General features: G+C 37.9%; 1 protein-coding gene across 2 annotated transcripts in view; it reads left to right on the top strand.

Moving 5' to 3' along the window:
• ETV1 (ETS variant transcription factor 1) overlaps positions 1–13,735 on the top strand; it is a 97,886-nt gene that overhangs the window by 42,896 nt on the left and 41,255 nt on the right. For both annotated transcript variants that reach the window (XM_063303704.1, XM_063303706.1), the window contains one exon: positions 10,675–10,804. In XM_063303704.1, coding sequence (XP_063159774.1) covers positions 10,675–10,804 — 130 coding nt within the window. The remainder of the gene's footprint in view (positions 1–10,674; positions 10,805–13,735) is intronic.

Below are 13,735 nucleotides of genomic sequence, written 5' to 3'. Positions count from 1 at the left end.
TCTAATGCCATTTAATCCACATTTTAGTAGCATGTCAATGAGAATGTCACATAGAACCTTGCCAAAAGTTGCTGATACTGAAGTAGACTATATACACAGCATTCCCCTTGTCCACTAAAGTAGATACCTTGTCAAAGGAGATGAGTTTTATTTCATATATTTTTCAAATCCATGCTGACTCTTAGCAGTCACTGCATTGTCTTCCAGATGTGTGCAACTGGCCCACTTTATTACTTGCTCTTACATTTATACAGGCATTAATGTTACGCTCACTGATCAGTAATTACTGAGAACCTCTTTTTTTCTTTTCTTGAGGATGGGGACCGCATTTGCTCTTCTCTAGTTTTCTGGCAGAGAGCCAGTTTGGTGCAGTGGTTAAGGCACCAGGCTAGAAACCAGGAGACCATGAGTTCTAGTCCTGCCTTAGACACAAAGCCAGATGGGTAACCTTGGGCCAGTCACTCACTCTCAGCTCTAGGAAGCAGGCAATGGCAAACCATGTCTAAACTCTTGCCAAGGAAACTGCAGGGACTAGACCAGCAGTTGCCAGGAGTCAACACTGACTCGAAGGCACACATCCATCCTTCAGTATTTTGGCACCTCTCCTGTTTTCCAGAACTCATCAGAGGTAATGACAAAGGTCTTCAACAGCTCTTAGCCAGTTTTTTCAGTATTCTAGGGTGTATTCCTTCATGGCTTGGAAGGCCTTGACATTAGTTAGAATATCTTTTATTACATCCGTTCTAACCAGGAGCCTCCCCTGTTGCATTCAGTTCTGGTTTCTGCTATTTAAATAACATTTCCTTTGGATGTGAAATCAGAGATAAAAGCATAGACTATGCTTCTTAGGGATGCTGAGAGTGCTACTGATTGTCTACCTCTAATTTTGCCATGCATCCAGATATTTCCAAATTCCATTTTTCATTCTATGTTTGGGAAAGTACTAGTTTCCTCTCACTCTCATCTTTTTAAAGATAGAGTTAGTGGGCTGGTCCACGTGCTGGGATGTGGGCATTCTAATGAGCTTATTTGCACACAAGGAATCAAAGAACACAGGGAAGCCCTTATTTTTTCCTAGTTACCTAATTAGTCTTCTTTGATTTCTTGTGTGCAAATGAACTTTAATGCTTGGTAATTTTTCTCTATTGCTTATAAGTGCAAATACATTATGAGCTAACAGTCTCCACCATTTGCAAGTTCAGTTGAAGGTGTGAATTAATAATTATGCAAATCAGAAGAATAATTATGGATGCATCTACTATATGTGTGCCATGTGTCCCTACCCACAAATGTTTATACTTGGGAGTTTATATGCATATAGAATGGGGGATTTCCTGCAACAGTTGAAAATAAGAAAGAAAAAGAGAAAAATTGATCTTGGAAGCACTTTCTTTTGACACCTCTCTGAGGAGTTTCACAGGAAATCACCCTCAGCCTTTCGGACAACTGCACTATTAAGACATGGTCTAAATTCTAATATTCTGAAAGTTAAGAGTGAGACCAACTGCTCATATTATGGCTGCATGTTGTAGCCCATTTTTATAAATAACATAATCTTATCAAAATATCTACTTGAATGGGAGACCTCCATAGAATTCCAGGGCTGTGGACTAGATTGGGAAGTTAAGAAAAATCCAGGAAGAAGGCAATGGCAAACCACTTCTATATTGTTGAGAAGAGTGCAACATGGACATGTCCATATATCCACCAGGAGTCAAAATCAACACTATTTTTTTAATGAAGTAAATTGTGGTTTACTCGGCAGCCGTTCCTTTTTATTCTATCCCTTTCAAGAACATATAGCATAAAAAGAGCCATGTTAGATCAAATCATTAACCCATATAATCCATCATTCTGTGTCACGGAGTAGGTAAACAAATATATTGTGGCCAAGAAGAAGTATTCCCAAGTATTAGCAGAGATGGTAATACCAATAAAAATGATTAAAATGAACCAAAACTAAAGAAATAAAAAGGATCCAAATAATATTAATATAAAACTAATTCCATCCTTTAACATGTTATGAAATATAGATTATACAGAACATATCAATCCATCTCTCATTATTAGAGAATAAAGACATTTCAAAAATTAATAAGGAACACATTCCTTGAATACCATATTTAACTGCAGGTGTGTAAATTTCCTGGCTCCACTTACACTGTTGTTCCCTAGCAGCTGGTATACAAGACATGCTGACTCCAATTCCAGATATCAAACAGTCATCATGACTGGCAGCCACCAGTAGTCCAAACTGCCATGAATTTGCCAGTCTCCTTTTAAAACCATCTAAATCAGTGTCCCTCACCATATCAGATTGCATCATATTCCAGAGTTTTACTATATTTGGTTTAAAGATATTTAAGGGTTCTATCTTTTCTGCAGACCAGCACTTGGTAGAGGAGCAATGAAGACCTTGGAAAAGATATTCAGATGGTATGATATGTCTCTACTACAAAGATCAGAATTGTGCAGACAATTATTTTTTCTATGACATTCTATGGAAACAAAAGTTGGACTTTGGAGATGCAGGATAGCAAGAGTAGATGCTTTTGAGCTTTGGTTTTGGAGAAGACTCCTGGAAATACTATGGATAGTCAAGAAAACAAACAAATAGATCATAGAACGAATCAATCCAGAATTCTCACTTGAGGCATAAATGACCAGGCTCAAATTATCATATTTTAGACACATTATATGAAGATCTAGCTCTCTGGAGAAGTTTGTAATGCTGGAAAAGGTGGAAGGAAAAGGAAAAGAGGACAACAGAAAGTGGATAGACTCAATCTACAGCAGGGATGGGTGCACTGTTGGAAGACCTGGAGGATCAAGTTAGGGACACATTCTCCTGAAAAAAATCAATGTAGTTACTAAAGGTTGACACCAACTTGATGGCACATAATCAAATATATTCTCTAGTGTCAAAGAAGCTTCTTATATGATGTAATCCATAAAATTCTTTCAGTTCACACTTCTGTGAAATTTCTCCAGTTTACTCTTTTCTGAGGTTAAAATCCCTGAAGTACTAAAGTATTCATTAAAATACCTCTCCTTCAACCTTGTGGTTTGTTAGCAGATACAGTCCTTCTACAGGGGAGAACTGGTACACTGGGAGTCCTACATTATGGCAGTGTTTCTCAACCTTGGCAACTTTAAGATGTGTGGACTTCAACTCCCAGAATTCCCCAGCCAGCCAGGCTGGCTGAGGAATTCTGGGAGTTGAAGTCCACACATCTTAAAGTTGTCAAGGTTGAGAAACACTGCTCTTATGTAAAGAAATGGGGTTCCAGGAAGAGCAGGTCCTCCTGGTGTCCCAAGATTTGGATACTACATACTCTTTGAGCTCTTGGATTTTATTTCATCAGAAAGTTTGTATCAGGGCAGGGAAGCACATGGGACCCCTTGCATTTTTCAGAACATTAACAGAATGCCTTATATGTGCAGTTTGACATTTTGTTGCTGAACTATTATGTACTTTGCCCCTTGGCCAGAGTTCTTGATGGGAAATGACTCATGCGCTCAAGTTTTTAAATCTTCCCTCATTCAACCTGAATGCATGCAGATCTCAAATGTTGGATTTCTGAGCCACTTGACAAACACTGGATACAAGTAACCACAGCTGTGTATTCAATTTTTTTTATGTCATAAAGATAACTAAGAATAACTAAGTCTTCCATCAAGTCTGTAATCTTGCATCTCTCTGATAAGTCTATATATCCATAAATCAAAGTTGTAGTAGATACAAGTAGCAAAAGAAAGGGATTTAAAAAAAACATGGTTGAAGTCATTACTTTTTAATTTTTTAATGCATGCCATTGCATCAGAAATACTGTATTTGTATTTTATATTTTCTCAGGAGCACTATCAGAATGATCCACAGAAGCATTCACTTGATGTTTTTGAGTAGGGGGCTGGGGTTGTACTAACCAAAGATGGTTGAGATAATAAACATTTCTTCCTGTGTAAACAAACAAAACACACGTTCTTCTACTCTCCCTTCCCTATAAGATCTGTAGGAAAAAAGAAAAAAAGATAAATTCTGTTGGAGATGTTTTCCCAACTCAGAACAGGTGAAGAACATTTCCAAACAGAACCCCCAAAGCCAAAAGCGAAGCAAACAAAAAACAAGCAAACAAAGGACACCCAGGGACTCTGTCCTTTAAACATATTTCAGTTTGCATTTTGATCGGAGTTTGGAAATGTTATCACCCACTTTGTCACAGACATAATTCACATCTTTCTTCAGGCACTGTAAACAAGAGAAATGGTTTAATGGCTCCCTAAAAGGCACTCTGCACTGATAGCTGAGATTAGACTGTTTAGTAATGGATTTTTGCGTGCTGGAGAAAGCGGGGGGAGGAAGAGTTTGGCAGGGGGAAATGTAGTGGAAAAGAATCTTTGAAAAGCAGCACGGAGGCATCTGAACTCTTGCTGCTTCAGTCTTATGCATGCAGGTGGACGGGTTTAAGGAGTCTTCAGTATCATGGGCTTTTGCACTTCTTCCTTTTGCCTCTATAATTTTGCTGCGTGCTAATTGAGGTCATCTCAGTTAGTCATTCACCTGCAAGACAGAGTGAGGTCTCTTGAGATAAGGCCCATGCAGGCAGTTGACTCTCCTGAAAAAGCATGGGCCCCTCCGCATATGACATCCTTGTAAGACTCTTCACACCAGACCACTTCCAAAATTCCTTGTCAGGGTGGGACTGAAAGTGAGTAAAACTTTTTTGAAGACATCACGGTAGAATGGTTTTGAGCTTTTGATTCAGATGGATGAGAATCGGCCAAGACATCCTTTCCGGTGTACATTTTGGAGCAAATCCTGCTGTTACTGGTCAAAAGGAAAGTACTCAAATATATGATTTCTTTTGTTGACAAACTGTGCTTTGTAAAGGCCCAATTAGTTGCAGTTGGCAACATTTGACTGCATTTCACTCTCCCTTCTATATCTGAATATAGGGTAACCTTTGGCTCCAAAGATCCGACACAATCTGAATGTAAGGGTGTGGGGTTGTTTCTCAATAGGATAATGATACCCATTCACAGTTCTTCCTACTTCACTCTTTTTCTCCTTGTTCATGCTCCGTCTCAAGGTTAAGTTTTTACTCGTTGCACTTAAGCCAGGTGTTTTAACTTAAAACACAGGAAACTGCCCAACTTTTTGCTCTGAACCACAGTCGGCAATATTTTTTTCTTTGAGGTTTGGCCCATTAATCTCAAGCTGATCTTCTTATGATTCAGATTTGGGCAAATGCTTTGGTTGTGGGGGTGCACTTAGTTTCTTGAAAAGGAAGGGAAGTTGCACAGTAGGTGGGACTATAACATGAAGTGAGCCAGGCCTGCGATAGGCAACATAGAAGGGGCCAGGATTTTCTAGAGGGTTCAGGTTTGGGGTTGTTGTTACTTTTCAGTTCAGGTTTTTCTAAAAAAAACACATGAAGCTATTGGTAAGTATCTTTTAGTGCCTGCATTACTGTTCTTATGTATCTCTTGTCCCTAAATGGCAGTATATTTTTCTACACATTTTTCAGTCAAAGGGTTCTGGAACTGCATGTTGTCCTTCCTGGTGTAGGTCATTATAATTCACATATAGGATGAGTACTCTTATTATCCAGGTATACGTGGGCCTCCAGGACATTAAAAAGCTCTATCCACATATTTTAACTTGCCTTTTTAAGTATAAGCTGAGTAACTTATAGAGAGATCTGTAGAAACTTACTTGAGAGTTGTTCTTTTAATCAATTGTCACCCCCCCCCCATTTATTATAGTTGTAGGTAAGTTTTAGAAAGTTATCAGGAAACTGAATCAGTAGAAAAACATGTGTTTAAAAAAAAACACAGTAATTGCATTCTGTGAGAACTGAAATCTGTTCATTGTATGTGAAAAGCTATTTCACCAAACCAGAGTAATCGTTTTATCTTTCATATCTCTAAATCAGAAGTGATCATTTCTGTAGCTTGTACTATTTTTGTAGATTATAAAAATCTGTTGGAAAACTGGAACTGTTCTTCAGAAAGAATTTTAAGTATTTTATGAAGGTCTCTTTCTCTACATTCCCTGGAATGCTGAAGCAGATAGCTGGGTAATCTCATACTAAATTGGTTATTTTTGTTTATTGCTCCCATTTACATGCTGATGACAGATGCTATCCCCATCCCTTTTAATAATGTTTCCAAAAGAAAAAGATGGGCAACCTGTGGCCCAAAAATGTGAGCCAAAAGCTGAACCAATCCCCACCCGTTTTTCCACAGATCATTGAAAATTTGGTCCCCACCAGGTACTTGATCCCCAGAGCACTGATTGACCCTGACCAGGTACAGAAATAAAACTTAGCAGGTGCTAAGTATGAAATGCACCCTGATGACATTAAGGAATTAACCTCTTTGGTTTGAGACACTACATCTGGGGAAAACTGAAGAAGATGGCATGGACTTTTAATTAAAACTCCTGCATAGTAGCCTCCTAGCTCTGCACTCTGGACCTTGTTAGCCCTGTATCGGAAGCAAAAAAAATATACCTTGCAGCAGAGGTCATGTTCAGAGAAAGTTATTTAATTAGTGTTGATTAGTTGATGGTGATTTCATAAGAAATAATTTAGTATTTAACAGTCTTTTACATGCACCAACTCCATATGGGAATGAAAAGCAAATTGCACAAAATGAATGTAATGCATTTGCAAAGCCTAGTACCAGTGAGCTGAAAAACTGTCTTTTAGTTGTTTTACTGTCTCTCCATACTGTGATGAGGTACCCTAGGATATGTCCACATAAAATGATATGGGAGCCTGTATGTTTCCTATATTTTAAAGGCATTTGGGAGAAATCGTTTCTCAGGTGGATTAATGGCAAGGAAGGAACCAGAACCAACAAATAAGGAATGGAAAAGGGACCAGGGTGTGGATTCCTGATGGGGGATAGAAGATCAGTGTTTAAAAATGGAATGCATCTAAATATATGACCTAAAGCAGGACTGTCTCAAAACAAAAATAATGTGCCAGATTGGAAAATTTTGATCAAGGTCAAGAAACTTCTCCATCAGTAGCATGAGTGCAGTAGCGTGAAATGTAGGTACAAGAGCCTGGTTAGATACATGGGACATAGCATAAGTATTGTAGAGGAGGAACAATTGAGGACTACAGCTCAGCTTCCTGACCTTTCACAGGGCTGCAGGAAGATCTGAAAGCAGAAGGGGTGGACCTGAGAATTTTCATGCCCCTTTTATGTTTGTTTTTCAAATAAGTTTTATGGATGGAAATTGAGGAGGCAAACAACTTCCATTCCATCTTTTAATCTCTTGAATAATGCCCTGCCCCCAAATTACTATTTGAAATACTGAGGCTTCACATTTTAAGAAAAGCTGTAATTTCAAGATACCTTGGAGAAACACTTTGCTACTTGTTTATTTGGCCCAGTAGAAAAGGCAATTTTTATTTATGTATTTGTTTGTTTATTTATTTTCTACAGCCTGTAATTGCCTTTTCTATAGAAAAGGCAATTACAGACCAAAGTGGGCTTATTAGGAATTACTATTTCAAGTCATCTGAAGGACCTTGAAACAATGCCCCAAAATTTCAGCTGCTCTTGCTTTTGCCATTAAAAAGGCCTTTCTACTACTTAGTAAAGAATGTGACCCTAAGGGAGACATCTTTTGGCTACTACGAATAATAATATGATGGTGACATTTCTTTTTGGATTGCCATTTTATTCCTTTATTATTGTTTATTGGTTTATGTATCATGGTTTGTTTTCTTTTTGTTAGGTTCTGTTGAATTTTCTGTATAAGCTGCTCAGAATGACTGGTTTTGTTGAGCAGCCATATGAATGTAATTAATCAATCAATCAATCTTATTCCTAACATAGAAATTCAACAAAAACATAAGTTCTGTCCTATTTACAAGGTAATATTATTTTACAAATTCTTACTTATTCAAAGGAGAATTTATAGCATATTACATACTACATGTGTGGCATAATAGGTTATATCCAAATGAAATTATTAGTGTTTGAATCTGTGAAATGTTTTTGAAAAGTCAGTCTTGACTTTGGTCTCGTTAATTTCAATGGGGTATGTGGTCTCATGTTCCTAAGAAGGGTCATATTGAATTTGACCAAAGGCTTAACAAGTCCAGCATTTTATTCCCATAGAGACCAACCAAATTCAAACAAATAGTCTATAAGTGGGACATTGATGCAATAGTAATGTTTCCCACTCATATTTTTCAGCAATGAAGTTTGAGAGGCATAATACCTTCATGCTAACAGGTGTTATTAGCATCTCTGATTTGTCTTAAAATCATCTCAATTGGTGATGTTCCCTCAGTTGCAAATGTTGAGTTTAGCTTTCTGTAAGTACCTTATGTTTACTTGATTAATAAACCCTGTTGAGTATAATGGGAATATATACTATTCTGACATATTCTGACCTATGTAGAATTGCACTATTAAACTTGTGAAGGTTTATACAATTATATTAGTACTACAAAAACTTATAATACTACAAGTTTTTCCACAATTTATAAAACTAAATTATCAAGAGGTTTTTATTTTATCTATTTTATTTATTTATAAATTTATTCACTGCCCATCTCCCCCTCATGGGGGACCCTTTGCAGAGCTGCTGATGGTATTTCATTCTGATGTTGAGTTAGGATTTCAATGGAGACATAATCCATTTACAGCTAAAAGTACTATTTTGAAGCCTTTTCTGCTGAAAACTACGGTGTTTGTGGCATGAGGTAACTAAAAGCAAATGCAAATGGTTAAGGTTTGTTTCAATGTGATGGTGACTCATGCCCTCATCACCTCTTGATTACACCACTGTAATATAGTGCAACTTGAGATTGCTTTTGAAGACCACCCAGAAACTACAGTTAGTAGAGAATGCAGCTGCTGACTGTTGATGGGTGAGAGTTCCTACAGCAAAATAACACCAATCCTGTGGGTGCTGTGTTGGCCACCTATAGGTTTCTATGTGGAATTCAAAGTTCTTGTGCATATCTATAGCTTGGCTTCCTGTTACTTTGGGAACCATCTCCTCCAAGTAGAATCTATTTCCTTCCTGTTTAGTCTGTGAGTGACCATCTGCTTTGGATTCCAGCTGAGGCCAAGAGGACCAGAGTCTGAAGGCAGTCTTTCTCTGTTGTAGCCTCATTGTTATGGAATGGCTTGCCCCTGCCCCGAAAGTAGACTGATTCTTTCCCTGCTTTGTATGAATCCTGGAAACTGTCAAACTGGAATTAATGGAGATGTGGCCAACATATAGCTGTTGTAATCTTGTATGAAGACTTTATTTGTAGGTGTGTAGCTTTGCCTTTGTAGAAAAAAAAGAATCAGCTCTGGGAGAGAAAAATCCAACTGATGGCAGATTTCAGGAAAAAAGCTTGATAGTTTAATTTTTGATTGATTATGTGCCATCAAATCCATGGCGACTACATAGATATTTTTTCTCCATGACGATCTGTCCCTAACCTGGCCTTTCAGGTCTTCCAACCATGCACCCATCACCACTGTATCTGAGTTCGTCTATCTTGCTGCTGGTCATCTTCCTTCCACCTTTCCCAACACTGGAGCCTTCTCCTGAGAGTTAGGTCTTCACATAATTTGTCCACAGTCAGATAATTTGAGCCTGGTTGTTTGTTCCTCGAGTGAGAACTCTTGAGTTGATTCGGTTGATGGTCTATTTGTTTGTTTTCTTGGCTGCCTGTGGTATTCTCAGTAGTCTTCTCCAACACCAAAGTTCAAAAACGTCAAGATAGGATACGCTTTCTATCCTGCTTTTCCAAAGTCCAACATTGGCTTCCGTAGAGTGTCACAGGGAACACCATGGCTTCCATGGTTCTGATCTCTGTGGGTGTGGGTACATTTGAATATCTTTTCCAAGGCTTTCATGGCTGCTCTACCAAGTGCTAGTCTGTGGCGTATTTCTTAACTGCTGGTTCCTTTGCTGTTGATGTTGATCCTAAAAGGCAGAAGCTATCCACCACTTCAATGTCTTCATTGTTAGTTTTAAGCCTGGTTGTTCTACTTATTGTCATTAGCTTGGTCTTCTTTATATTTAATTTTAGTCCCATTTTTAGTCCCTATGCTCCTTGACTTTATCTAAATTATCTTTCCTGTCATAGTCACAGTTCTAAATGTTAAGCACGTTTGCCATCATATTTTGTCCTTAAGCAAGGATGGGAAGGCTGAGGACCTCCAAATATTGCTGAACTATAGTTCCCACCATCCCGAACCACTGGCCAAGCAGGTTGACAATGATGGGAGTTGTGTTTCAGTAACCTCTGGTGGGCAAGAATTCCTCAGACTTTTCTTAAACCTTATTTTTCTTTATAGTCACTCAAAAATCCATAAACTCTCACCCCATGATATCCAATTTAATTTAGTATTGAACAACTTTTAATTTTCTTGGCCCATACACTATTCCACGTGGCCAAGTTCCTGTTTACATTTGGTCCTCAATTACAGAATATGTTGACTTGAACCTTTGCCAAGCTGGTGCCACACAGCACATAACTTAGGATAAGAATGAAGGTGGAAGTGTAAATGTCATGTAGTAAAATTCAGGCACTCTGGCATTACTTTTGAGATGGATTTCAAAATTATTTATTGTATCATTCTTACATTCTTATCTGCTTAAAATTATTTAGTTTCTCTTCCTGTTTTTTTTAATCTTTCCAGTGGCTTTTCATGGTCTTTCAGTGAAAATCAAGAAAGAACCCCACAGTCCATGTTCTGAACTCAGCTCAGCGTGTAGTCAAGAACAACCATTCAAATTCAGTTATGGAGAAAAGTGCCTGTACAACGTCAGGTAAAGTAACCAGGATATTTTATGTTAGCACTTTCAGTGGAAACTTTAACACTCTGATGATAGGACAATTAAAATCTTTTTTTTTTCCATCCCCAGAAGAAGTTATCCTGGTCTTGTTACACAGTAGAGTGGTGGGTGATAATACCAGTGTGTAGTTGGGGGAATCAATTCTTGTCATGTTTTCCTTCTCAGAAAAATAGGCTAGCTTTGGAACACACTAGGCTAAAATCTTTCCCCTGGATATATAGGGATTTCTCTTTTATAAAACTTGCAGTTTGAAATGGTGTTGGCTGCATGACCACCTGTTTTTGTTTGTTTGTTTGTTTAGTTATTTTTTTAAAGGAAGGAAGGAAGGAATCAATTCAACTAGGATAGACCAATTTTTCCCAACATGATGTCATCCAGAGTGGAACTTCAGTTCCCAGCATTTTCAGACTCATGGACCAGTGATTAGGAGAGTTATTGTCCCAATTGTAGCTGTTCCAAATTAGTGAGGCTTTCTTGTATGAATAGGGAGAAGCAGTGATTATATTTATAGTCCTCTCAGAGAAATTCTCAATTTTTTTTAAAGTAATACCCTTTTTCAATATCCCTTAGATGCTAGGGAAATTCCAAAAGGAGCATAGTTTTGTTTGATTTGGTATAGGTGTGATTAATTTTTTTTTTGTGCATGTAAGTATTTTACAAACAAAAACATACATTAGGTTAAAAGAATCCTTCTTGTAAGGGATGAGCCTGAGTAACACACTAGAAATTTAAGAAAAAGGAGGTGTGGGTTCATGGATGATTATTAAGTCATTTTTTTGCAGAGACTATTATATCTTCAGAAGCAAGCTAGTTCCCCTTGGGAATTGAGGGTGGAGAGCCAAACTTTTAAAATGGTTTCTAGGATCATTTTTAATTGGTATGATAGCATTATGCTGTTTAATAGCTTTTAAGCTTTAGTTTGTCGGCGTGAAGTTTCTACATGCTTTGCGCACTCTCTCTCTTTCTATCTCTCAGTCTTAGAGTATAAATGAAGCTTTATTCCTCTATATCAGCCTTTCTCAAACTTTTGACCCTGGAGGAACCATTGAAATATTTTTCAGGCCTCAGGGAACCCCTGCACATTCAGGCTCAAATATAGGCCAGAAGTAACAAAACTATTATATTTGTTTCATGTGTAGGCCTGTATATATGCATTAACCGTGCTCTTAAACTAAAAATAAAGAATGAAACTTACCTCTTTAATGTGAAGTTGCCCGAATTTGAAATAATTTTTTAAATAAATTGAACTCCCAGGGAATGTCAGGCCCAGCCCAAGAATGACAGAGAATCAAGCCAACCAAACTTCAGTTCTTTATTTGCTCACACCATATAGACAGAATCTTGCCAGAATAAAGCTACTCTACCTAACCTATGGGGAAATAAGCTGGTGCTACTCTGAACCTCTTAGTCTTCCCATGTTCCAGATCCAGATTGTGTTTTCTCTTAAATTGCTCCCCTCCTTGGAATGTGCTCCCTCCTTCCTGAGAACCAGCAGCATTACTGAAGTCCATCACAGGGAACCCTGAGTGATCTCTCGCGGAACCCTAGGATTCCCCAGAACCCTGGTTGAGAAACCCTGCTCTATAGGAACTTTCTACAAAATAGTCACCATATGTTTCACTTATCAGAGGGCAATAATCATCTGACATGGGCAGTAATAAGGACACCAACCCAACTTATATTCATATATTTAGCTATCACATTTTCCACTGCAGTTTCTTGGTTTTTCAGATAATGTATTGGACATGCATGGAGACATCCTTTTTTTTTCCACTCAAAAACACAACAAAAACTATATAACATTTCTGAATTTTAGATTAAAATCTGCATGCATAATTTAGTGTGTACAAAAATGTCTTGTTTTCCCTAAAGTTTGCAGTTCGATTTCAAAACAAAATGAGTACCTATGAAAATGACATGAGCCAGAATACACGGATCCTTCTATATCTAGGCATACAGTGCTTCTGCTTGCCACCATTTGACTGCTTTGCCAACAGATGCAGCCAACAAGCCTATGGCTTTTTTGTCATGGCAGAGCACTAGTTTTTTCCTCTCTATTAACATGCAGGAGTTCCTGGTTTGCATATTGTGACGAACAAACCAAGTGTTTGTTAACTGCGTCCATTGACAATTGGCACCAGGTGGGCATGATCAAACAGTATGTACAGGAATGCTTGCTCATTCCTGGAAGAGTCAGCGTTGTTACAAATGCTCACTCTCCATTGCATCCAAATAATTATAGCTGAATCTGGGATCTGTTGTTTAACCTCAGACTGCAGACTCATACATGATGAAACTGGTATTAGTGCTTTGCTTTTAGCTTGAGAGTAAACTACAGTGCCTGGTTTAGATGTTCGACACATCTGGAAGCTATCTATTCCAGTGTATGAACAAAGGGACAGGAGGAGTGTGTTGAAACATTTTTTTTTTGTCTAATAAATCAGAGTAAGATTATGTTTTGCAAACTAATCCGGAGCCAGTGAACATTTAAAGAGAATTTTTATAAAATGATGTACTGTTAATATATGTCACCAGAGAAATTGTCTAGAATGTATAAAGGTACTTTGAATTTATGCTGGAAATGGGAACAAGAGGAAGGGACACTTTATCATGTTTGGTGGACATGTAAAAAAGCCAGAATTTTTTGGATGCAAATACATACACTGATTCAGAAGATCTAAAAGACTAATATATAATTGAAACCAGAGGCTTTCCTTTTGGGATTGATGGACAGACAGTTGGGAAAAAGTCATGGAACTTTGTTTCTATATATGATAACTGCAGCAAGATTTGTATATGCTCAAAAATGGAAATACTCAGCACTACCCACCATGGAGGAATGATTGGTGAAGATGATAGAACTTGCAAGGATGGCCAAACTGACTTCCTTGATTAAAAAAAAAG

Source organism: Candoia aspera, chromosome 4 (genome assembly GCF_035149785.1).
Source record: "Candoia aspera isolate rCanAsp1 chromosome 4, rCanAsp1.hap2, whole genome shotgun sequence".
NCBI lineage: Eukaryota > Metazoa > Chordata > Lepidosauria > Squamata > Boidae > Candoia > Candoia aspera.
Note: the sequence above shows the minus strand (reverse complement) of the source record. Positions and strands in the feature narration are given on the sequence as shown.